The sequence below is a fragment of the Trachinotus anak genome, unplaced genomic scaffold (genome assembly GCF_046630095.1).
Source record: "Trachinotus anak isolate AG129_WGS33_773 ecotype Australia unplaced genomic scaffold, CSIRO_AGI_Tana_v1 ptg000009l, whole genome shotgun sequence".
Classification (NCBI taxonomy): domain Eukaryota; kingdom Metazoa; phylum Chordata; class Actinopteri; order Carangiformes; family Carangidae; genus Trachinotus; species Trachinotus anak.
In genome coordinates this window covers 21,250,916-21,274,100 of record NW_027273860.1, presented here as the reverse complement: position 1 = coordinate 21,274,100, position 23,185 = coordinate 21,250,916, and the positions used below count along the sequence as shown (strand labels likewise).

At 45.9% G+C, this 23,185-nt stretch overlaps 3 protein-coding genes across 7 annotated transcripts; 1 reads left to right on the top strand and 2 right to left on the bottom strand.

Moving 5' to 3' along the window:
- fen1 (flap structure-specific endonuclease 1) lies at window positions 1–6,683 on the bottom strand. Of its 2 annotated transcripts, none has more exons than XM_071485776.1 (12): window positions 6,607–6,683; window positions 6,231–6,322; window positions 5,136–5,238; window positions 4,878–4,980; window positions 3,341–3,404; window positions 3,044–3,153; window positions 1,947–2,083; window positions 1,188–1,254; window positions 938–1,069; window positions 705–856; window positions 397–511; window positions 1–256 (listed from the first exon to the last, which is right to left on the bottom strand). In XM_071485776.1, exons 2-12 carry the CDS (start codon window positions 6,310–6,312, stop codon window positions 179–181), a joined length of 1,143 nt encoding a protein of 380 aa, XP_071341877.1. In that variant the 5' UTR covers window positions 6,313–6,322; window positions 6,607–6,683; the 3' UTR covers window positions 1–178. The 2 variants fall into 2 exon arrangements, with proteins under 2 accessions (XP_071341877.1, XP_071341878.1); XM_071485777.1 differs by having other exon boundaries at window positions 6,523–6,660.
- Window positions 6,684–6,747: 64 nt separating this feature from the next.
- On the top strand, window positions 6,748–16,846 carry tm9sf1 (transmembrane 9 superfamily member 1). Of its 3 annotated transcripts, none has more exons than XM_071485772.1 (9): window positions 6,748–6,887; window positions 10,575–10,786; window positions 10,896–11,027; window positions 11,465–11,587; window positions 11,858–12,216; window positions 13,274–13,428; window positions 13,620–13,805; window positions 14,859–15,132; window positions 15,839–16,846. In XM_071485772.1, exons 2-9 carry the CDS (start codon window positions 10,580–10,582, stop codon window positions 16,230–16,232), a joined length of 1,830 nt encoding a protein of 609 aa, XP_071341873.1. In that variant the 5' UTR covers window positions 6,748–6,887; window positions 10,575–10,579; the 3' UTR covers window positions 16,233–16,846. The 3 variants fall into 3 exon arrangements, with proteins under 3 accessions (XP_071341873.1, XP_071341872.1, XP_071341874.1); XM_071485771.1 differs by lacking the exon at window positions 6,748–6,887 and adding an exon at window positions 7,635–8,090; XM_071485773.1 differs by lacking the exon at window positions 6,748–6,887 and adding an exon at window positions 7,663–7,685.
- Window positions 16,847–17,212: 366 nt separating this feature from the next.
- Window positions 17,213–20,114, bottom strand: nanog (nanog homeobox). Of its 2 annotated transcripts, none has more exons than XM_071485775.1 (5): window positions 19,987–20,114; window positions 19,240–19,854; window positions 18,482–18,867; window positions 18,244–18,387; window positions 17,213–17,909 (listed from the first exon to the last, which is right to left on the bottom strand). In XM_071485775.1, the coding sequence occupies exons 2-5, from the start codon at window positions 19,643–19,645 to the stop codon at window positions 17,592–17,594; spliced, it is 1,254 nt and encodes a 417-aa protein (XP_071341876.1). In that variant the 5' UTR covers window positions 19,646–19,854; window positions 19,987–20,114; the 3' UTR covers window positions 17,213–17,591. The 2 variants fall into 2 exon arrangements, with proteins under 2 accessions (XP_071341876.1, XP_071341875.1); XM_071485774.1 differs by having other exon boundaries at window positions 17,213–17,915; window positions 19,987–20,110.
- Between the last annotated feature and the right edge of the window lie 3,071 nt (window positions 20,115–23,185).

The window sequence follows — 23,185 nt, the reverse complement described above, 5'->3', positions numbered from 1 at the left end:
TTGTACAAAAAGACTGTTTATTTCCTTTATTCTGTCAGAGAAAACACTAAATCATCCAAACACTGAAGCGGCATCATGTTTGTCAACTGTTTTCAGCTGAACTCATTGTTACACAACCTGAGTGCAGCTTTATTAAGATGCTGTTATTCAATAATCACTACTCTGATCATCAGTGGATCTATTTGATCTTCTTAAATCTGCTTGGTGTGCCTGAAGTCTTCTGCTTCTTCTTTGCTGATCCTTTTATTTCTGGTTCCTAAAACAGAACAAAAATTGATTCAACCAGCATTAAAATACAGCAGCTTTACAAACGCATAACACACCACTGAAGGGGTTAAACCAGTAACTGGTTACCAGTCACTCTGGAGACAGCTGAACTGGTTTTCCTGAACGTACCTTGCGTTTTGAGGACAGAGATCCAGTGACTGAGAAGAAAGAGTCCAGTCGTCCCTGTGTGCTGCCCTGTCGACTCTTCATTATCTTCTTACAGCCGTTACGAATCCTGTCCTCACTACAGACACAAATCACTGATCAATAGCTGATAATAACTGATTGATAACAAGCTGCAGTCACCAAGTCTTCTTTAAAAGCAGCAACAACCAGACTGAAGAAAAGGCGTTTAACAGCTTCTACATGCTCCAGAGGTCAAAGGCCATATAACCAGTGGCTTTGAACATTCAGTCACTACGAGAACCAGCACCCACCTGAACTGTTTCTCAGCACACATGAACTGGATCAGTCCTTCCTCGTCTGGCTCAGTCCACTTCAGCTCCACTGAGGAACCGTCCACAACCTCTGGGTTCAGGAACAGGGACCTAGCCTCTTTGTAGAGCCAGTCCTCTGGAGCCGGGTGTTTCTGCATGAAGACAAGACACAGACTCAGAACCACAGTCGCTCCATCAGGTGGTGCAACTACAGACTCGTAATGTCAACTGACGCTGGTGTCGATGGACTCCAGGATGGTCTCGATGCAGCCGTGCTGTCGGATCAGGTCCATGGCTCTTTTAGGGCCGATCCCTTTGATGGTGCCACAGTAGTCGCAGCCCAGCAGGATACACAGGTCTATGAACTGAGGAGGACAAAGGACAGACGCAGTTAACACAAGACCTCCCCAAACATCAGGATGATCAGAGAAAGTGGGTCTAACTTTGTTACAGAATAACGAGGTCAGAGTCAGGAGACGTCACCTGCTCGTGGCTCAGGCCGAGGTCCTGCAGCATCCGACTGAAGTGGAACTCCTGGATGGGAAGTTTCCTGAAACGAGTTTCCTTGTTTTATCAAGAGACACTGAAGGTGGATTAAGCCACAGTAACCCCATTACTGGTGTTGTAACTCTGGTTGTTGTCTCCTTGAGAGCAGACACACAACTGTCCAAACTCAAAGACGTAATAACAGAGCTGCTCCTACATGTGGTTTCATCACTGTAGCCACATCTCAACACTGACTTCATGCAAATACAACACGAGAGGAGACCAAGTGACCCACAACATGTGACCTCTAGTCAGTGGTCCTGTTCAGACCTGGTCCCGGGATCTGAGCAGTGTTCAGCTCTGTGTTAATCTGTTCAATCCTAATTTAAAATGAGTCTCAGTGACACCTGTGATCAGATCACTTCCTGCTTCATTACTAAGAAACAGGTATGTGGTGTAGTTTTTAGCCAGACAGACAGGTTTGTTGTCAATGTGCTTCTATGTGCGCGTGTGTGTGCGTGTGATTATTGGATATCTGCTTGCTTATATCTGAATGTGGACACATGTGGTCCAGACCACCCCAGAATGTGGTCTGAGTGAACAGGTCTCAAATGCGTCCTGGGTGTGTTCACCCCTGAACTAAGAGCTGTCCACTGGTGATGGGATCACTCAGGGCGGATGTTAATACCAGGTCTGAACAGGACCACAGGTGACACCAGAGCCAGAGTGGACCATCACTGATGTGTGTGACATTACTTTGCTTCACTGGCTGTCAGGTGTCTCAGCAGGACGTTGGTACCAAAGGTCAGACCATCCATGTCCTCTGTTGCCGTGGCAAAGACCTTCCCTGCTTTAACCAGAGCAGCACAGCTGGCCTCAGCCTCACACGGAGCCTACAACACAACACAACACGTGACGTTCAAGAGTCATTTACCAGAGTCCTGTTAAACTGACGAGGCGTTCACTGACACAGTTCATCCAGAAATCCTCAGACCTTGTTTTATGTTCAATCTTCACTTGTCAGCTCATGAAGAAATCATCAAAGGATGAACTGAAACATGTAATTGACAGAAGAATCAGACTCCTCACTCAGACTCAGCTGAAGCTCCTCTGTCACTGCTCAGTCATCTAAACCTTCACACACCTGGACTCTTCTCTCAGCCTAGCCTATAGTTTGGTCCTGGTCTCATCAGACCAGAGAATCTGGTTTCTCTCAGTCTCAGAGTCCTTTAGCCTTGTCTGGACCCTCTGCCATTAAGACCAGATCAGTGGAGCTGTAGTGATGGTTCCACTTCTGGAGGCTTCTCTGGAGCTCAGAGACCATCAGGGTCCTGGTCTCCTTCTCCCTGGTGTCTCATTTAGTTCAGGTCCAGCTCTAGAAGAGTCCAGGTTGTTCCAGACTTCTCTGAGCTCTGCAGCTATTCTTCCTCCTCTGATCTGCTGTGAGACCTCATAAAGACAGGTGTGTCCAATCAGCTGATTCACGGCAGGTGGACTCAGGTCCAGGTGTAGAAACATCTCAGATGATCAGAGATATGGAGGAACCTGAGCTAAGTGTCTGAAAACTTCTGTCAATGTGATGATTCAGTTTTTATTTTTAATACATTTTTTAAAAATCTAAAACTGTCTTCGCTTTGTCACGATGACGGACTGAGTGTGGACTAATGAGGAGACAGTCAAGGTCTGAAGACTTCCTGAACTTTACTGTTTCTCCAGATATATTGAGGGTGAAGATCTTCGTCTCCAGGTCTAAGAGTCCAGATCTTATGGTTTAACATGTTGACATGGTTTTTTTGAAGCCTGTTCTAACTGTAAACATGCCCAATGACCAGGAGCTGTAGTGGTGATCTGACCTCGATGTAGGGAACGCCCATCAGGGTGAGCAGCTTCTTGCACTCGTCATTATGCTGCTTGGTGACCTTCACCAGACGCTTGGTGAATTTGTCAATATTCTCTTGTTCCCCTGGGTTGAAAACAAATCAGACATTTTAATATATAAACAAATGAGTATCACACAAACATAAGATTGATCACACTGATTGATTCTTCTGCCAATCTGCTAAAACACACTGATTACAATTTAATGAAACAATAATGTTTGTCTCATTTACAGATTAAGAGCTTGCACTACTGAAAAGCTTTAACTGTACCCATTTCCTGAGCTTGAGCCAGCATCTTCTCAGCCTCTGCCCTCCTCTCCCCTCTCTTCTCCAGCTGAAGAGCAGACACACACCATGTCAGTGACAAACAAAACTCAATCCTTTTTTATAAATGGGCAGGTGATGCCACATATCTCACTCATATGCATTAAACAGTTTTAAAATGTTGTTTACTGATTGATCAGATCACAGAAACAGGCTCCGGTAGAAACTGCTCAACCATCATCTAATGTCACGTGGTATACCAGGTGTACCACACTGTCTGACTGACAGGTGACCGAGACGACAGCTGACATGCAAACAGGAGAACCTGGAGGTCGGTACCAGCACCAACAAAAATCCATGATTCACAAAAAACAACTGGGGCTGCTCTCTCTCACACACACACACACACACACACACACACACACACACACACACACACACAGAAACAAACACAAACACAAACACACACACACACAGAAACAAACACAAACACACACACAGAAACACACATACTTGTACTTCTATCTTTGTGAGGACACTCATTGACATAATGCATTCCTTAGCCCCTGACCCTGACCTTAACCATCACAACTGAGTGCCTAACCCTAACCTTAACCTAAACCTAATTCTAACCATAACTCTAAAACCAAGTCTTAACCCTCAAAATGTGATTAAGGTGTCTCAAAAAGTGTCAAAATGTCCTCACTTTCCCAAAATGTCCTCACTCTGTTAGTAAAATACGTTTTTTGGTCCTTACTATGTAGCAAGTACAAGTACACGCACGCACGCACGCACACACACACACACACACACACACACACACACACACACACACCCCTCCCTAAGCACAGCCATTTAAAGTAACTAACATGGTGACACACAGTCAGTGTTATAGTCTGACAGACTGAACAGTGATGACTGTAGCAGCTAATGTTGTCTGCAACCAGCTCACATTATGAGCTGTTCCTATGTTAGCCTAAACCAGCTAAAGTTAGCCTAAACAAGCTAACAGTAGCCTGTGTGAAGGCTGTGTGCTGAGCGTAGCTTCAACGGCGGTCAGTGTCACAGCTCTCAGACAGTAACAGAAACATGTTGTGGATATAAAGTGAACGACTGGGACTCTGAGTCTGAACTCTGTACAGATCTGATGTCGGTCTCTGAGCTGTTTCCTCCTGTGGCTCCGTTTACACACTGACTTCTGCTCCTGATGATCCAGACACTAAATATCTCAGTCAGACTGTTGTTTCCACGTCACTGGAAGAGTCACATTTCAGGTACCTTCTGTATCTACAGTACCTTTGGGACCTACAATACCTGCAGTACCTTCGGGATCACAGTACCTACAGTACCTTCAGGACCTACAATCTCTTCAGCACATACAGTACCTTCACCACATACTGTACCTACAGTACTGTAGAAAAACAAGTACTGTCACATTTTCAGGATTTTGGCACTGAAGACTTGGTACTGAAGTACTGGTTCTCGTGACATCCCTACACAACAAGGTGAACAGCACCAGAGGGAGTCAGACCCACACCCTTACCTCTGCAGACTTGAGCTGTGGTGGTTTTCCATCAAACACATACACAGGCTTGATGCCGTGTTCCAGCATGCGTATTGTTCGGTAAAACATTCCCATCAGGTGGCTGTGGAAGAGAGAAACCAGGTGGCAAACACATTTCAACCTTGTGCCCAGACATGAACTGTCTGATCTGGAATCAATCCAAGAACTACTGCATTTCTACTTAGTGTCTATTACGACTTCTCAGTCTGAGTTGAAGTGTCTGTTGTGGGGTAGTACCTCGTCGTCTCTCCATCTTCATTCTGCAGAACGTTGCCGTCCTGTCGCACAGCAATCAGAAACTGGTAGATACACATGGAGGCATCTATAGCTATTTTTCTGCCTGTGAAGTTAAGAAAAGAACATATGAAGTTACAGCGACACCTCTCATAGTGATCAGAATCATTACTGTACAAACACTGTTTAAATAATGCTCTTATATTAATCCTCCTACTGCAGCTGACATAGACACTGATAACTTACTGTACAAGGTGTGTGACACTGTGTGTGTGTGTGTGTGTGTGTGTGTGTATGTATGTGTGTGTCCCTGCTCTGCTGGTGTTGTGACTTTTACAGTGGCATTTTTCTCTGTCAGTAGCAGGTGTGTTACTTGAGTGTGATGTCTCACTCTGATCAATCAGACTGAGCTCAGAGCAGCAGACGACCATGGAACAGTTTGTAATTTATCTTTATTACTCTTTATTTATCAGTAAAAAGTGAAGCTGTTGGTTTCATTACTTTATATCCATGTAATCAACATAAACATGTTAATAAAATGATAAACTGCAAGAGAAATAAAGACAAAGGAAAAGATGTTAGTTTTATAATCATCTATTACAGATTATATTATAATCTCCCACTGATAATGATCAATTAGACCTGGAAAAACCTGATGACTGCAACCTGTTTTCACTTCATTCAGTATGCTCCAAAACAACAGGGGTTTTCAAAATAAGTAACTACTTCTGAAACATCTATAGCCTGTGTTTTATATAAACCTTCATTCAGTCAAGTATAAAACAGGGTTATACAGTTCATTAGGAAACACAGTGTTTCAATGGAGGACCATACAGCAGACTGAGTGAGGAGAATTTACCAAACCTGACAAACAGTAGAAACCTCAATTAAAACTATCACTACTGTTATTACGACAACAGGTGGCAGGTTGACTACAGCTGGGTTCAAAATTAAATAACTGACTACGATCTGTCATTTCTACAAATGCTCCGGCTGCACTTTGATCCATCTGCCATCTTTGTTGTATCCATGGTCACTTGATACAGAATTCATCCCTAAACTTTGATCTGACGTCATCAATATGAAGGAAACGGGTACCAAAGTAGTTCTTGATGTCCTGTTCTTTGATGGCACCAGGAGACTGGTCTGCGATCAGCTTGGCAAGTCCGTGTATTCCCATCGTGCTCCGTCTGAAATCAAACAACCATCATGTTCATTAGTATTTTATCTACACTCCGACGGCTTCAACGACACAGGTCTGGAGACACAGGTGTCCAAGTGTACAGGTTCTCATCAGTGTCCGCACAGACCAGCTCCATGTTCGCCGAGTCTAAACCCGAGATAGGGCCGCGGTTAGCTGCGGAGCTGCAGCCTAAACGCATGTGTTCACCTGTTAGCTGCTAGCGTTAGCAGCTAGTGCCGGGTTAACGCCACACGGTGAACCGGGTTAACGTGGCTCCGGTAACCGACTCACCGGTCTGCCGCTTCCCGCCGCTCAGCGCAGGTGCCCCGGCGTCTCTGGCGCGAGGATCCGTGTGTGTTTCGCGGGAACTCAAAAAGCAGGCCTCCCCAGTCTATCTGCCGAGCACGTCGAGCGCAGCCGCGGCCTCCCCAGTCTATCTGCCTCGGCCTCTGCTTCCTCCTCCTCTGTTGAACTTCGCAGCAGACTACACGCAACCAGCCTCTTGCTGCCCCCCACTGGTCATTTGTAAAACCCCTTACTGTGAGGAGACCAGTAAGAGTCCAGAAAATCAGGTACAGTCAGTTCACCATGATTAATGATGATTGTAATGAGGGTTGATTTCTCCTGGGGGGCTCTGCTCTGTGATATATTGAGGTTGTGCTGGTTTCATTTCCAGCCCATGACTGTGTGACTAACTGAATTCACAGGCTCATCTGCATCTTTCCTCTTGATTCGCTCTAATATGGAAAAGTCTCCATTTTGGCAAAAGCCAAGGCAGAACAGATGACCAGCACATTACTGGACCCATCAAGAAATGTTTGATTCACACTTCTTGTGTTCTCTCACCCATGGGAGGGTTTACACCCCCCTCCACAGTTAGCAGGTACTGAGGTACTATAACTCATGGCTAAGTCCAAATCAGAGACAGTTTCATCTCTCTCAGCTCTAAAGTTGTTCCCCCCATTTCAGTCAAAAGAGCATTAATAGGTGTAACGCATCAGAACCATGGTCAGAACAGAGGAGGCTGCTGTCCAACATGCCATCCTCCCATGATCAGCTGCAGATCTCATGGTTGTTTTCTACCTGCTCCCGGGTCGGCACCAGGCATTATAAGACAGTAATGATTCCTCCCTCCTCAAACCAGGGTTTTAATGTTCACTGCTTCGATGGGCCTGGTGCAGAGACTGAGCTCATGCTGTTGCTTTAAAACCAAGGACCACATCGTCCTCAAAGACCCTGGAGAAGTGCGCATCGATGATGCAGTGTGATTAAACTGGTCTGAGTTCCAACAGGAAGTCCTGGAAACCATTCGATTGGTTCATTGAGGGAGAAGGAAATCCGGTCAAAAGAGCAAAATAACAGTGGTTCAGGTACGGGTCCAGGCCGTTTACATGTCGGTTTTTTGGTTGCGTTAGAGTCCGAAAAGAAACCGTTTCAGTGGCCTGACAGAGGGTGAGATTACCGGCTGCGGATTACCTGTAATGTCGGAGGAGTGTTTTTGTTTCTCCGCCCACTCCGGAAAACTTAACGAGTCGTCATTATTTTTATTTTTGAGGTGACGTGGAGTCGGTCAGGTCCTCTACGCGACCGGATATGGTCGTGATGAACATATAAGAGCCTGCACCGAGGCTTCCACAGATGTTCAGCGGTACATTTTCACTCTGAGCTCCAGTGTCGGTTCATACCGGAGCAGAGAGGACACAGCCGGGGCCTGGAGTCGGAGGAATCCGGCGGACAGACAGGTTTTGCGGGATCTGCAGGATCGGGACTGGCCGGTAGAGTAGACTCAGATAACTTATTGTTCGCAGTCATTTGCGTCATGGGCTGAAAATGAAGTGTAACGTGTTTGTGATGAAGTCCGGTCCTCGTCGTGGTCCGGGTCCCTCCACTGACAGATGTGGTTTAACCCCTGACCTTGTTACAGCTGCTGTGAACTGATTCTTCCATAAACTAACTGAGCAGACACCACGGTCTGTCTGGGTCTCCAGTCTGTTTTAACGTTTCCTCCAGGAAGCACTGAGGCTCCTTCTCTGATCCACATGTTGTTGTGGTGTAATGTAAATGTCTCCATCTGTCCTCTGTCTCCATCAGTCCATTGTCTCTGTCTCCATCAGTCCACTGACTCTGTCTCCATCAGTCCTCTGTCTCCATCAGTCCACTGACTCTGTCTCCATCAGTCCTCTGTCTCCATCAGTCCACTGTCTCTGTCTCCATAAGTCCTCTGTCTCCATCAGTCCACTGTCTCTGTCTCCATAAGTCCTCTGTCTCCATCAGTCCTCTGTCTCCATCAGTCCACTGTCTCTGTCTCCATCAGTCCTCTGTCTCCATCAGTCCACTGACTCTGTCTCCATCAGTCCTCTGTCTCCATCAGTCCACTGACTCTGTCTCCATAAGTCCTCTGTCTCCATCAGTCCACTGTCTCTGTCTCCATAAGTCCTCTGTCTCCATCAGTCCTCTGTCTCCATCAGTCCACTGTCTCTGTCTCCATCAGTCCTCTGTCTCCATCAGTCCACTGACTCTGTCTCCATCAGTCCTCTGTCAGTAACTTTAATTATGAAATGAACAGTTTTAGAAATCTTAACAAATTTATCAAAATTCAAAAACTGAAATCTCACATGTACTCAAATAACATCAGTATTGAATCCAGTTCTTTGTAGTTCCAGCTTCAGTCTTCTTGAGTCTGTACAGTCTGTGAACCTGGATCTGGTTTATCTCAGTCTACCAGTCAGATCCTCTCAGACTCTGTCCACAGATGGTCTATGTGGTCTGGACTTTGACTGGGACACTCAGGGACAGCCAGAGACTTGTCGTGGCTGTTTGCATCAGGTCATTGTGAAGCTGAGAGGTGAACCATCACTCCAGTCTCAGGTCTGTAGACTCTGGATCAGGTTTTCCTCAAAGACCTCTCTGTATTTGGCTACATTCATCCTTACCTCAGGTCTGACTAGCCCCCCGTCCCTGCTGCTGATAAGTCCCCCACAGCATGATGATGCCCCCCCATGCTTCACTGTAGGGATAATGTTATCCAGGTGATGAGCAGGACCTGGTGTCTGGAGGTCCAGAGAGTCCTGATCCTCCTGCTCTCTGTCAGACTGTCTCATGTCTTTTCCTCTCAGTGTCTGTCCACTCTCTCACCATGAAGACCTGGAGAGCTGCTGTGAGCCTCATCCTTCAGCAGCTTCTCTGTCTCTGCAGAGGACTACAGGGACCTCCTCCCTGACCCAGGTCCTTCTTACCTGGAGGTCAACTCCAGGACAAGTCCTGGTGGTTCCAAACTTCCTCCACTGAACAATCATTGAGATCACTGTGCTCTCATCTGATTAAAGGGTTCTTGGCCCTGGACTGAAAAAACCAGAGGGCCGAGCTGCCATGCTGCTCCAAGTCTGTCTGACACATGAACCGTCCCTGCTCTGCTGAAACTCAGTGACAGTCTGAGACCGGCTCACCTCTCAAAGTCTCATTTTACTGTCACCAGAGGATTAATCTGTTCTGAGTGTTTCAGCATCATCGTGCTGCGTAGAATGAAGGTGACGATGCATAGTGCAGGACAGAGAATGTGTTAAATGCACTTTTGTCTGCAGTGCACCAAATATAAATAAGAAAATGAAGCACTGTCACACCTATGAATTGTGGGGAGACACCAAAGAATAAAAACCTGAGATGGACAACAACATCTGTACAGTGTGGTGACAGTCTCTCAGTTTTCTGTTGTGGAACATTGAAATTCTCTTTATATGACGAATAAATGTTCACACACCTTACAGGCCTACTGTAAGACTCAGTCAGTCCAGTTCAGACCTGTTCAGTCCAGTTTAGACCTGTTCAGTCCTGTTCAAACCTGATCTGATCACCAGTGGACAGCTCAAAGGTCAGGTCTGAAAGCACTCAAGACGCATTGAGGTTGCATCTGAGGTCTGATCACTCAGACCCCATTCTGAGGTGGTCTGGACCACATGTGACCACATTTTTAATCAGTGTGAACATGAATGTGTCCTCGGCCACTCTGAAGGACCGCCTCCTCTCTGAAGGACCGCTTCCTAAGAAACAGTCTGATTAGTCCAACACAGTTCCAGATCTGATCACCAGTGGTCACTGGAAATGCACTTTAATGCAGGTATGAACTGATGTACTTTGTCAACTTGTGATTGGATCACCAGAGACCCACGTTCATGCAGGTCTGAACAGGTCTGAAGGGGGCCTGAGTCTCAGGACAGACAGTCCAGTTTAGATCCCACCTGATGGCCTGTCCATCTTTGCAGGCGTTATGCAGCGTGGAGGCCGTTACCTGCCAAGTGGCTGCCTGAAGACGATGGGGCTGCACTGCATCTTGGTCCTGTGCTTGTTCTCAGGCTTGATAGTGGGCTACAAGCAGGGGGACAACGTGACTCTCTATGTCAACAAAGTGGGCCCTTATCATAACCCCCAGGAGACGTATCACTACTACACCCTCCCTGTCTGCAGGCCAGAGAAGGTGAGTCCGAATCCTGTTTCAGGTTGTAGCCTGTTGTAGAATAATGATGACTCCTGCTTTGTGCTGCTTTTTACAGCCTCTGATTCATATTGTGACAATTTTTCTTCAGGTGCACCACAAGTCCCTGAGTCTGGGAGAAGTGCTGGATGGAGACAGGATGGCAGCATCAATGTATCACATCCGGTTCAGGGAGAACGTGGAGAAAAAAACCCTGTGTCAGCTCACCCTGTCAGAGAAACAGGTATTTATTCCCTCCAGTCGTTTGAGCATTGTTTGAACTCAGCTCAGAGAAGTGATTAATTAATGAATTAGTTTGATTTTAATTTCCTGTATGTCATCAGTTAGTCTAAAATCTTGTAAAGTTAAACTTTATGCTTTTTTTCATCATCAAACAATTCCTCAGGTAAAAATTGAATATGTTAGAATAAAGTAGTGAGTTCGATACTACACCAATTTTAAATTTCCCTCCTCACAAATATAAGATAATGGACCTGAAACTGGCTTTGATTCTGGAGAACAGGTTCGTCGCAGGAAGGTTCACTGAATTCTGCAGCCTCAGGAGTACATTGAGCTGTTTCCTCAGCTACTTAAATATTGGTCAGAGCCGTCATTACGACACGTGGAATATGGTCCATCACTGATTAAAACATGTGATCGTAGTATGTTTGTGTGTGTCAGGTGGACCAGCTCCGTGAGGCCATCGAGGAGCTGTACTACTTTGAATTTGTCCTGGATGACATTCCCATCTGGGGATTTGTGGGATACATTGAGGAGAGCGGCTTCCTGCCTCACAGTCACAAGGTGAACCTGACGGGTTTGTGAGGGTTTGTGAGGGTTTGTGAGACGTGACGTAGACAGAGATTAGACAGAGAGAGTTCCTGTTTCATCCTTCTTATCACTCACTCACTATCACTCACTCTCTCATCTCTCATTCTCTCTCTTCTTCTCTCTCTTCTTCTCTCTCTTCTTCTTCTCTCTTTGCTCTTTCCTCTCTTTCCTCTTCTCTTTCCTCTTCTCTTTCCCCTTCTCTCTCTTCTTCCCTCTCCCTCTCCTGTTCTTCACCTCCACCAGGTGGGCTTGTGGACTCATCTCGACTTCAACATCGAATACAATGGCGATTCAGTGATCTTTGCCAATGTCTCGGTAAAAGACGTCAAACCTGTTCCCCTGGAGGAGGGGGTGGGTGCAGCGGTGGGTGGAGTTGGTTTGGGTGGAGGAAGCCTGACCGTCACCCACACCTACAGTGTGCACTGGTTCGACTCCCCTCTGCCTCACGCCCGGAGAGCGGAGCGCCTCCGAGACTACTCGTTCTTCCCCAAGACGCTAGAGATCCACTGGCTGTCCATCATTAACTCACTGGTGCTGGTGGTGCTGCTGCTGGGGTTCGTCATCATCATCCTCATGCGGGTCCTTAAGAATGACTTTGCCAGGTCAGTAAAGCAAAGCAGCTTCAAACGGTCAGTACAGTTGATGTGAACGGTCTCATGTATTCACAGTGGGTTACCCTGAACCTGAGGGGAAATGTGTAAAGACTCGCTTCAGTCTGCCGTCATCAGAAGTTTAGTTTTTTCATAACGCAATTACCAGTCTCTTCACTCTGCATCTCCAATTATAGATGAATATAAAACAGGCTTAGTGGGGTCGAGGGTCCACCACCATCAGAGGTGGCAGCCTAGACTCTGGACTCGACAATATCCTGCATAAGGCATAGCAGGATAGCAGGAAAACAATTGAAACAGGAGGAAGAAGTGAGAAAAATACAACAGAATAAAAGAATGATGAAGAACCAGGAGGTGAACAACCCAACGGGAAAGGAGAGAAGGAGAAAGGAGTTTAGAGACGTTTTCTGTCAAAATTAATCAGACATTAATTAAAAATGAAGAGAAATCCAACATTAGAGTTTCCTATAAACTCTGTGTGGACAGAGCTGCAGCAGCTGTGACACACTGACACACACTGACACACAGGCTTTAAATGGCCTTGCCACCATTTACATCTCAGATTTATTGATTTATTTATTGGTACGTGCCCAACTGAGAATTGAGATCTGCAGTAGGAGGCCTGGGTCAAGGTTTGTGACTGAGGGTGAGCGGGTGTTTGCTGTTAGAGCCCCCACACTCTGAAACTGAAATCAGACGCTCTAGCTCATTAACTTCTTTTCAGTCTCGTCTTAAAACACATCTCTTTGTCTTAGCTTCTGGTAATGTTTGATATGTGTTTTATTTGTATTGTTTTATCCCTAATTATTGTTCTTTCATATTTTATTGCCTCCCATCACCTGTTTTATATAAGTTTTTATTCATGCTGTTCTACTCTTTTTATGATGCTCAGGCTGTTTGGCTTCTCTTTTATCTGCTTTTATTTTTGTGCTTTGGTGATGAAACTCGTGGACATGTGATCTACACACCTTGCAGAAGTGTAGATGTGTAAAGGAGAGTTTTCCTGTGGCCTTTGTATTTGTTTGAAAAACTATACACTCTCCCGCAGGTACAATGTGGAGGAGGAGGGTGTCTGTGATGATCTGGACCAGGGAGACAACGGCTGGAAGATCATACACACTGACGTGTTCAGGTTTCCCCCTTACAAAAGCCTGCTGTGTGCCGTGCTGGGAGTGGGGGCTCAGTTCCTCACTCTTGCCACAGGTGAGCATTTGTTCTCAAATACAGACAAACACAGCAACATGAATGGGACACACACTCAGGTCTGTTAGTTCCTGAGCAGACTCAGGTCCACCACTGTTCTGTTTGAAAACTGAGCAGACGAGTGTCAAAACAAGCAGGAGCCTGAAGATGTCATGTAAGAGTCTGATCACCCTGATGTGTCCTCGTTGCAGGCATCATCGTCATGGCTTTGTTGGGAATGTTCAACGTGCACCGTCATGGAGCCATCAACTCGGCAGCTATTGTCCTATACGCTCTGACCAGCTGTGTGTCCGGATACGTGTCCTGCAGCTTCTACACTCAGATCAACGGCCAGCGCTGGGTGTGGAACATCATCCTCACCTCGTCTCTTTTCTCTGGTGAGTCTGGTCACAAGGTTTGTGAGTGTGGCTGGTCCAGGTACATGGAGGAGCAGGTAGACCACGTTCAGGTCCTGGTGTCAGTACATGTTCACTAGTACAAACTATAAACTGACCAAAGCAGACGTTTGATTATTCTTCAAACACACGGGTTTGATTGGTTATCTGTGTCTGTGCATTATGTCATGAGAGGGAAAATCAGTAGATGTTCCCTCAGGTTTCTGGTGCTGGAGCTGTAGATGAACCTAAACAGCTTCAATATGACCTCATCCGTCTACAAACAGATCAGAGAGCAGCTCCCTGTCTGTGTGAACTCTCTGCCACCATCACCACACAGTTGTTGTTGATTTGTTCACTTGTTCCAGTTGAACCTACATTTGGTCATTGAAGGTGATGTTTGTGTCCGTCTTCCAGAACAGGCCCAGGTCGACCCAGAATATTCTCTGACAGCCTTGATGAGTCGTGTGTTGTTATCTCCTCTCTGCTCAGGAATCATATTATGTCTTATCTTCATTCATGTAATTGAAAAACCAGGTTGAAACAATCAGCTGTTTTCCTTCCCTGGCTTTACACCAAAACCTCGTATCTATACTCACATCACATCTATGCACTTTTTCTCCCATGGTTCATGTGAACATGGTCTCATGTTCTGTTATTTATTAGTGTCTTCAGAGTCTAGAAACTCGAAGTGTCTGTCACGGATGTAAATGAAGTCTGTATTTTGTATAGCCCTTTAGTTTCTACTCCAAGAAGGAATAAGACTTTTCTGAGGACTAAATGTCTTTAACCAGGACGCTGCCTGTCTGTTTGCTGTGAGCTTTAACTTTAGAAATGATTTACCCAGGTCAGAAGACCATGTTCATCTACAGACTTACTGTGACAGTCTCTATCAGTGTCCTGCTCTACTGTTATTGATTATTGATTTATTTGTTCTTTGTTCATTGTTCAGGTTCAGAAACATGACACTTTATGGTTTAAATGATGTAAAGAGTCATTTTAATCAGAATTAACTGGAGTAATTAAAAACAACGCCTCCTTCATTCATTCCCACAGCTCCTCTGTTCCTGACATGGAGTGTAGTGAACTCCATCCACTGGTGGAGCGGCTCCACTCAGGCTCTGCCGGCCACCACAGTGCTCCTCCTGCTGGGCGCCTGGTTGCTGGTGGGCTTCCCTCTCACTGTCATTGGCGGCATTGTGGGAAAGAACCGAGCCGGCAGCTTCCAGGCGCCGTGCCGCACTCGCAACATCCCCAGACAGATCCCGACTCAGCCCTGGTACAAACACACAGCTGTGCACATGGCCATCGGCGGCTTCCTGCCATTCAGGTGAGCTGTCCTCGAGGCGGAAAGGTTACGCTTTAATACAGGGGGAGCTGAACAGCATCAAGTGTTTCCTCTCCAGACTGCATGATGGTAACAATCATAGGACAGATGACTGACAGGGGGGCTGCACAGTTAATCAGAATATAATCCACATCACAGTGTGGTCAAGTGCAACATCCAAACCACAGGAGCTGCAGGTATTGTTGTGCGTTGATCTGTCAGTGCCTCAGAGACACTCACAGATCATATTCTCCAGATGTGAGGGAATAAAAATCACATCATCCTCATTTTACATTTATTTTCAGAGAAAATGAAAAAATGTAGGAACAATCATTCCATCTGAAATCTATTGTGCAGCCCTAATTTTCACTAATTACCTATTAGTGAGCTAATTACAATGAAAACTATTTTCAGTGGAAAGTTCAGGATCCAGTTAGAATCAGATGTTACTTTTATCTCCAGAATCATTTACTGTCAGATAATGAAGATGATGAAGATGTTTATCATTCAGGCCCAGAACAGTTTGGATCATTTTTAACATCTGCCATCTCCACACGTTTGCGATTTTGAAGTCTTTCCTCTGTGTCATCTCGACTAATGAGTTTCTTTTAGTCATGATTCTATGGATTTATCCACAACAATAAAAACATTACAGTGCGGCCTCTGGTTTCCATTTTCTTCTCACGAATTCCTCCTGTTTCTCCTGCAGTGCCATCTCAGTGGAGCTGTACTACATCTTTGCCACTGTGTGGGGCAGAGAGCACTACACCCTCTATGGCATCCTGCTGTGCGTCTTTGCGATCCTCCTCTCTGTGGGCGCCTGCATCTCTGTGGCCCTCACCTACTTCCTGCTGTCAGGAGAGGACTACCGGTGGTGGTGGCGGAGTGTGCTAAGCACCGGTTCCACCGGCCTCTTCATCTTTGTCTACTCAGTTTTCTACTACCGGAACCGGTCTTCTATGAGCGGCCTGGTTCAGAGCACTGAGTTCTTTGGCTACTCTCTGCTCACGGCGCTCGTCTTCTCGCTGATGCTGGGCAGCGTGTCTTTCTGGGCCTCGTTGGCTTTTATTCGCTACATCTACCGAAGCCTCAAGATGGACTAGACATGAAACATGTACACACACACACACACACACACACACACACACACACACACACACAGAGCGCGAAACGTTTCTTCATAGCACACATGGACAATCTTCATTCTCCTCTCTCGTTCTTTCAGTCATACACACAGACACACATGCGCCTGTTATGGAGGAGAAACAGGGGCCTTGACGTGATTTGACAGGAGCTAATGATTGAACTGCTGGAGCTATCACTGGAATAAGAGATGGATGGCTGAAGGGAGGGGAAATTTCCATGAGGAGGTGATGGGTAAAATGTACAATGAGATACAAGAGTGGGTGGAAATAATGTTGTAATCTGTTCTGGTTCTTCTTGACAGGATCTACAGTACACTGGTTACCCATGGAGACAGCTGACCCCTAGTGTAGTTTTGATTGTGCGGCAGTACAAGTGTCATTATTGGCACCTGTGCTCCCCCACACCTCAGACTGTCAGGTTAATGTAATGTAAGCACCTGGTGCAGTGATCAGTGACGCTGTTAAACGGTTGGTGATGGGAGCAATATTGACGTTGTATGTTATTGGTCACCATGACTGACTTTGGTTCTACTGTAAATATTGTCTTTTCAATAAAGTGCTTTTTAATACAATATTGCCAGCAAACAACTCTGGGCTGATTTTTTTTAAAGGTCTGTTGATGTCTTCTTTTAGAGCCAGCTGAAACACTGGCATAAATGACATTCGCTGAAAATGTTCCACTTAGTTTTTAGAGCTTTTGAACATGTTAATTGTAGGATAACTAACTGCCCCCTCGTCTCCATGGTCAGCTTAAACAACAGTTTCCACTTTGGCCACAAGCTGATCAGCGATGTCACAGCAGGTGTCTCCAATTAGCTGCTAATGGCTGAACTGTCAGATCACAAATTAAGGTAATATGTGAATGTATGTTACCAAGGTTACCATATCATCACGCCCACAGCAAAACATCCAAAGTGAAATGAAGACAGTATTTCAAGTTGCTGAAGAGAACTTGTATTTATAGAAAAGGGTTTCACATCAGAGTGACAGTTTAAAAAAAAAACAAAAAAAAAAACACATTGTGATACAAAGAGTTCACCCAGCGTGGACACATCTAGTATCAGGAAGCGCAAAGAACACACCAACATACATTAAATAGTTGCATATAAAAATAAACTTCAAGATAAAAGAGTAAAATACTTCTGAACAGAGTATGAACAAGGCACATGTACACCCAGCCTATCAAAAACAACCTCAGTTAATTACAAACCACATTCAGGAAACTTAAAGACTGAAACGTGACTGTCAGGTAACATTCACAGAAAGGCTTCAGCTCCAACATCAACTACAGGAATGGTGTTCTGTGTTTAAGGAGGTTCAGCTGTTCACAGGCTCCTCGTCTTTGGTCTCAAAGCTCATATTATGCCCAGTGTTGTTCACAGAGGATGAGCTGAATGCATTGGAGTTGTACTCATAATGGCTGACACCTGGGGGCATGGACCAGCCAGTTGCCTGGGGCCTTGGGGGCACTGCAGTCTGGGATGAGTTGGACGTCCAGGAGGGGTACCCAGCAGGTCCAGCAGCGCTGCCCATAGCAGCCAGATAGAAGGCCAGGTTCTGTGGAGCGGTCTTCTTTAAGGCTGCCTCCACCATGTGCTGGTTGTAATGCTCCTTGAGCTGGGACTGGGCCTCCCCCTGGTACTGGCAGATAGAGCAAATCAGTATCCGTGAAGGTGTCACGTTTATATAGTCTCCTCTATCACAGTATGTTGTGTGACTGTTTGTGTTTAGGGCCTCCATTAAAAGACGCCATGCTCCATCAGTGAAAAAGAACCCCCCCCCCCCCCCCCCCAAACAACTTTTAACACTTATCTAAAACTAAGTTCTTAGTATCAAGGAAAATGTGTTCTTCAGAACCCAGTGAAATGTTTCTCGTTCAGAATGGCATGGACAACATGAGTCCCAAAGTAATATAAGGGAAGACAGTAATAACAAATGTTACCTCCGACAAACATTAGGAGCTACTTACAGGTGGGATGTGGGAGGGAAGGTTGGTGTATATGGGTCCATGAACTGGGCTGTCCTTGTTGAGTGTATAGCGTTCAGACACCCAGCTGGTATCTTTCTGATGCCTCCTCAGCTTCATCCTTCGGTTCTGAAACCAAGTCTTCACCTATAAACACGGAGGAGACCCCAGCTGATCACACAGTGTACATGAATCCAAAGTTGTTGTGCCTGTGATCCAACAAACTTGTCAAATCCCTCACCTGTTTGTAGGTCAGCCCTGTCAGTTCTGCCAGGTTCTTCATTTCAGCTGGGGTGAGGTACCTCTGGACACTGAAGCGCTGGACAAGAGCATTCATCTGACTCTCTGAGAAGGCTGCCCGCACCTTTCCTTTCGGGTTATTTCCAGCAGTAGTGCTTGGCTTATTAGGGGCAGTTATGGGTGCATGTAAAGACGTGATGGTGTTGGGGATCTCGTCCCCTGTGGCAGCAAAGGTCTGTGGCTCCTCCATGAGAGAGCTGGATACCTCCTTGCTGGCTGCAGGGCTCCTGCTTCTGGCCTCGTTGTCGACATCTTTCTTTGCCCAGGTCGCAGGGTCTGCCTGGGGCAGACTTCCCTCTCTGCTGCTGCTGCTGGAGCTCCATGGCTCTGAGCGAGGGGACAACACAGTGACTGGAGTGAACACAGGTCTAAATGGTCAACAAGGACCAGTCCTTGGTCTGAGTGAGGGGACAACAGGAGAGACCGTCAGCACTAAAACTACCATCAGGTCAGAGCCCGTCCTTCAGATTGGTTTACTTTGTTGTGTGGGCGCTGGTCTCAACTTCTCTCACCAGAAGAAGCCAGGTCAAAAAGTGGCTGGACATGTGGAAACTTTTAAAACCAAAGGGACTGAAATCTCTGACACAAGGCCTTGGTTAAGTTACATGTAAATGTGCCTCAGGGCCACAGATGGTGGCCGACCCTCTCTGACATGATTAGCTCCTTCGGGAGATGCGGCAGCGGCTCGGACTTCCTTACCTGGTGAGATGTGCGCCTCCGAGTCGCTGGTTGAATCGCTCCCGGCTCGCCTGACTCCATTTGCCCGTGCATCGTAGACCGGCCGGTGGGGTCTGGCTAGGAGCAGGCGGCCTGCCTGGGCGTCACCGAGGTAGACCACCCCGGAGCCCTGGTAGTGGTGATGGTCGTTCACGGCAGGCTGCTCCGGGCTGCCAGGTGGAGACTCCTCCCGGGTCCTGGCCGTGGTGGCGTAGTAGGCCGGCGTCACCCCGGCGTTGAAGTTGCTCAGGTCCGTGACTCCGGTTTCGCCCCAGCAGGTCAGGTTCCCGTGGTTCTGCTCGGCCGTGGGTTGATACATGAGGCCGTAGGCATAGGCGTGATAAGACGGGTTGTAGTTGTAACTTATTTGCGCCTTCCAGTCCGCCATGTCTGCGGGGATGAGCGTTGATACTGAACAAGTTCCCTCCGCTGCTGAGGCAGAACGAGCCGGCTCAGTTCAAAAGCCGCGCTCCCCCTGCACGGGCGGTTTATAGAGGTGGGTGTGGGTGTGGGTGTGGGCAGGTGTGTTTGGATTTGACGACAGGAACTCCCTTTCATTGGTCACTGAGGTTCATTTGGTTTTTGCTCTCTTTGTTACTTTGGAGACAAAAGAGAAAGTTTAGTTCTTAAAAGTTCCTAAAAATGATCAATTTCAAACGAGTCTCTTCTTTACCACGGTCCCTGAAGGGAACCTGCTGGCAATATGTTTACAGTGTAAAAGTACTTCACCTGTCTGGGTCACTGATGAGTAACAGGACTGGACTGCAGGACCACCGGGTGTTTCACCAGCTGTAATGTCTAAAACAACGCTCTCACCTGTATCTCTGCTGGTGTCATGCAGGTGGGTGGAGTGAATGATCCTGACCCGACTACACAAACGTCACTGAACAGGCGGCTGTTTGGTGACGTCAACACACCGACAGACAGCTGATCCAGCTGAGTTTTACAGCATCTTTCATCCTCAGACATGTGGTGAGCAACAGCTCCTCTAGGGTCAAGCTCTGTTAAACTGAGGCTGACCATCACTGTGTTGAGTAGTTAGTTTCACCTGAGTTAGTCAAGTAGTTATTTAGTTAGTTAACATTAATTCCATCCATCCAGTGTCAGACTTAACTTGACTTTCCTGTCACTTCACTTTGTGTAAAGTGTTGAAATAACACAACATGTGTATAGTTTTCACTCCCATGGTTTTAAAGCAGATCAGGACACATGGTGTTTTTTATTTGAATCAGAGTTTAATCAAAAGGACTGTGGAGGGTGGGAGGAAGCACAGCTCCTTCTTTTCACACAGCGCAGAAAGTTAATATGGGGGGGAGTAACCTTCAGTTATCAGATGCATAATTTATATCCTCAACTGTGGAACCAGCTCCCAGTGTGGGTTTTTTTTCTCTCCCCAGTAGTTTGTGCTTCTCCTCTCTCTCCCTCTCTCTCTCCTCATTCTGCAGGTCTCTCTGCCTCTGGAGCAGCAGGATCCAGATCCACCACTACTCATCTTTACTATTAACCACTGTTACCTGTCATTATTATTGATAACACCATTACCTATACAGCTGTTCCTGCCCCCCCCCCCACCCCCCTTTCTCCTCCTAAACCCGGCTGCCCACCCTGAGCCCGGTTCTGTTGGAGGTTTCTTCCTGTTAAAGGGAGTTTTTCCTCCCCCCTGTCGCCAAGCGCTTGCTCTTTGTGGGAACTGTTGGGTTTTTCTCTGTAACAAAGTAAGGTCTTGACCTGACCCTGTAAGGTGCCTTGAGATAATGTAGATTATAATTTGGCGCTATACAAATAAAATGGAATTGAATTGAATTGAATTGAACAACAGTGTCACAACTCACAGGTAATAAAACACAACATTTGTGTGTGTTGGTGTATGAAATAGACCTCCCTGCCTGGAAGAAGATAGTAAAGTCAGAGATGTTTCTGTGTAGAAGCAGTTTAATGTTTCCCTCTCATCACACAAACATCAGCATTTGCATGTTAAATATCATTTAATAACTAAAGGGGCTATAGAAATAAAGTGATTATGAAATAAAGGTGTAGATAACCTTAGCACAGAGGCTCATGATTAACTATGTTTCCATGAGATTCAGTCACAAATCACTAGATTAGATAAAGTCATAGGTCTTACGTGAAGAGTTCATGAACCTTCTCAATCAGTGTTAATGACACTGAGAGTACATTTGTAAGGCAGGGGAACCACTGTAGCTTCACATCTCCAACCATGTTCAGGCTGGTTCATGTTGAGGCACAGTCCTTTTCACAAACATGACTTACATTAGCCTGCATGTTCCCGTCCACTGGGTGTTTGTGTTCCTCCCTCTGAGATGTATTGATGTGGAAATGATCCAGTTAGTGGTGAAACGACTTGAGAACAGTTTCTTTTACTGATCTCCTAGGACATTTACCCTTGTTTAGTGAATCTGATGGTAAATGTTCTCTGACGAGGACCTGTTAATTCTATCTTTACAGTCTGATGGGTCACTGAAGACATGTTTTCACCAATGGGTGTGTTTTTGTGTGAGGCCATCAGTCTCTTTTGTTGTTGTAAATGTTTGCAGATGGCCTCTTCACACATCATAGAGTCCCACCTTTACCCAGCTGACCTTGGCCTGCTGTAAGGCACTTTGATTTAAAGGCCTTGCTTCAATGTAGGTCAGAAAGATATTACGATGAGTCATGATTTTGGTGAGAATGGTACATTTTAAAATGATGACGGTGTGATTTTTTTCTGACGTCGGTACCAAACAAACATGTTGTGTCTGCAGAATAAGATCTTAGGGCTGCAGCATATCTGTGGAACCACAGTGATGCATTTATACTGAATTTATGTTGTGACACATTTCAGGTTCAGGTTCAGATTCGGATTCAGAAAAACCCAATTAATCCCAAGAAGGACAACTCCTTTGCAGTCCATACACAAACTTTAAAACTCACAGGAGAACTAGTTACATGTCAGAGGACACAGATGGGTCAATACAAGGAAATGACAAGCAGTAAGTAGAATTTTAAAAAACATTAAAATAACAAAATTTGTTACAATTGATGAAGTGACTCAATGATTTAAATAATAAAATGACTGAACTGAAATGTTTTCATGTAACATCTCTCAGAGTTTAGTAGCTTGACAGCAGAGGGGATGAAGGACCTGGAGCAGCGGTATGTTCTCCTAACAGGTTCACTGTAACACTGCCCTGAGGCCGTTACAGTGATGTCACTGGACAGAACATGATCCGATTGGCTGATATTTCCTTTTGCTTTCTGGGCCACTTTCTCCCAAAGGCAACACAAGTCTCTTTGCTGGACTCCAGTTATCTTTAATCAAACTTTCACAACACCATTTAGTCTGTTTGTGTCATTTACAGACATTAAACCAGGAAATAAAGGAGAAAGTTCAAAGACTTTTAGTGAACAACTGGTCAAACTTACATAAAACAGTATCACAGACATGAAGGTTCAGTTTCCACAGTCAGTGAATCCTCTGTTGTCCCTCTTCACAACTGACTGTGTGTTTATATCAAAGAGACTGAGAGTCAAACACTGTTTCAAGATACTTATGAGTAGACCATCTGAACGTCCTCTATGTGTGTGATGTTAGCTTTGGTTTGTCACTGTTTTGCCTGAAATCAATGATTAATTGCTTAGTTTTTGATACATTAAGGTCCAGAAGTGATCATCACACCATTTAACAGTCAGGCAGGTCACGACCATGGTCTGACTCTGAGCCCTGAAGACAACAGGGCGCTGTCAGCAGAGACCTTCACAAGGTATCTGTCCTCTGGAGGAGTCCTGCAGCTGTCTGTAGGACACAACCCTGGGATGAACCTGTGCTTGACACCTTGGTGCTGGACACATGTCCATTCACCAGAATCTGCTGCGTCCTGTCTGTGAAAAAAATCTAAAAGCAACATAAGAAGTTGGTCAGGTAATTCAA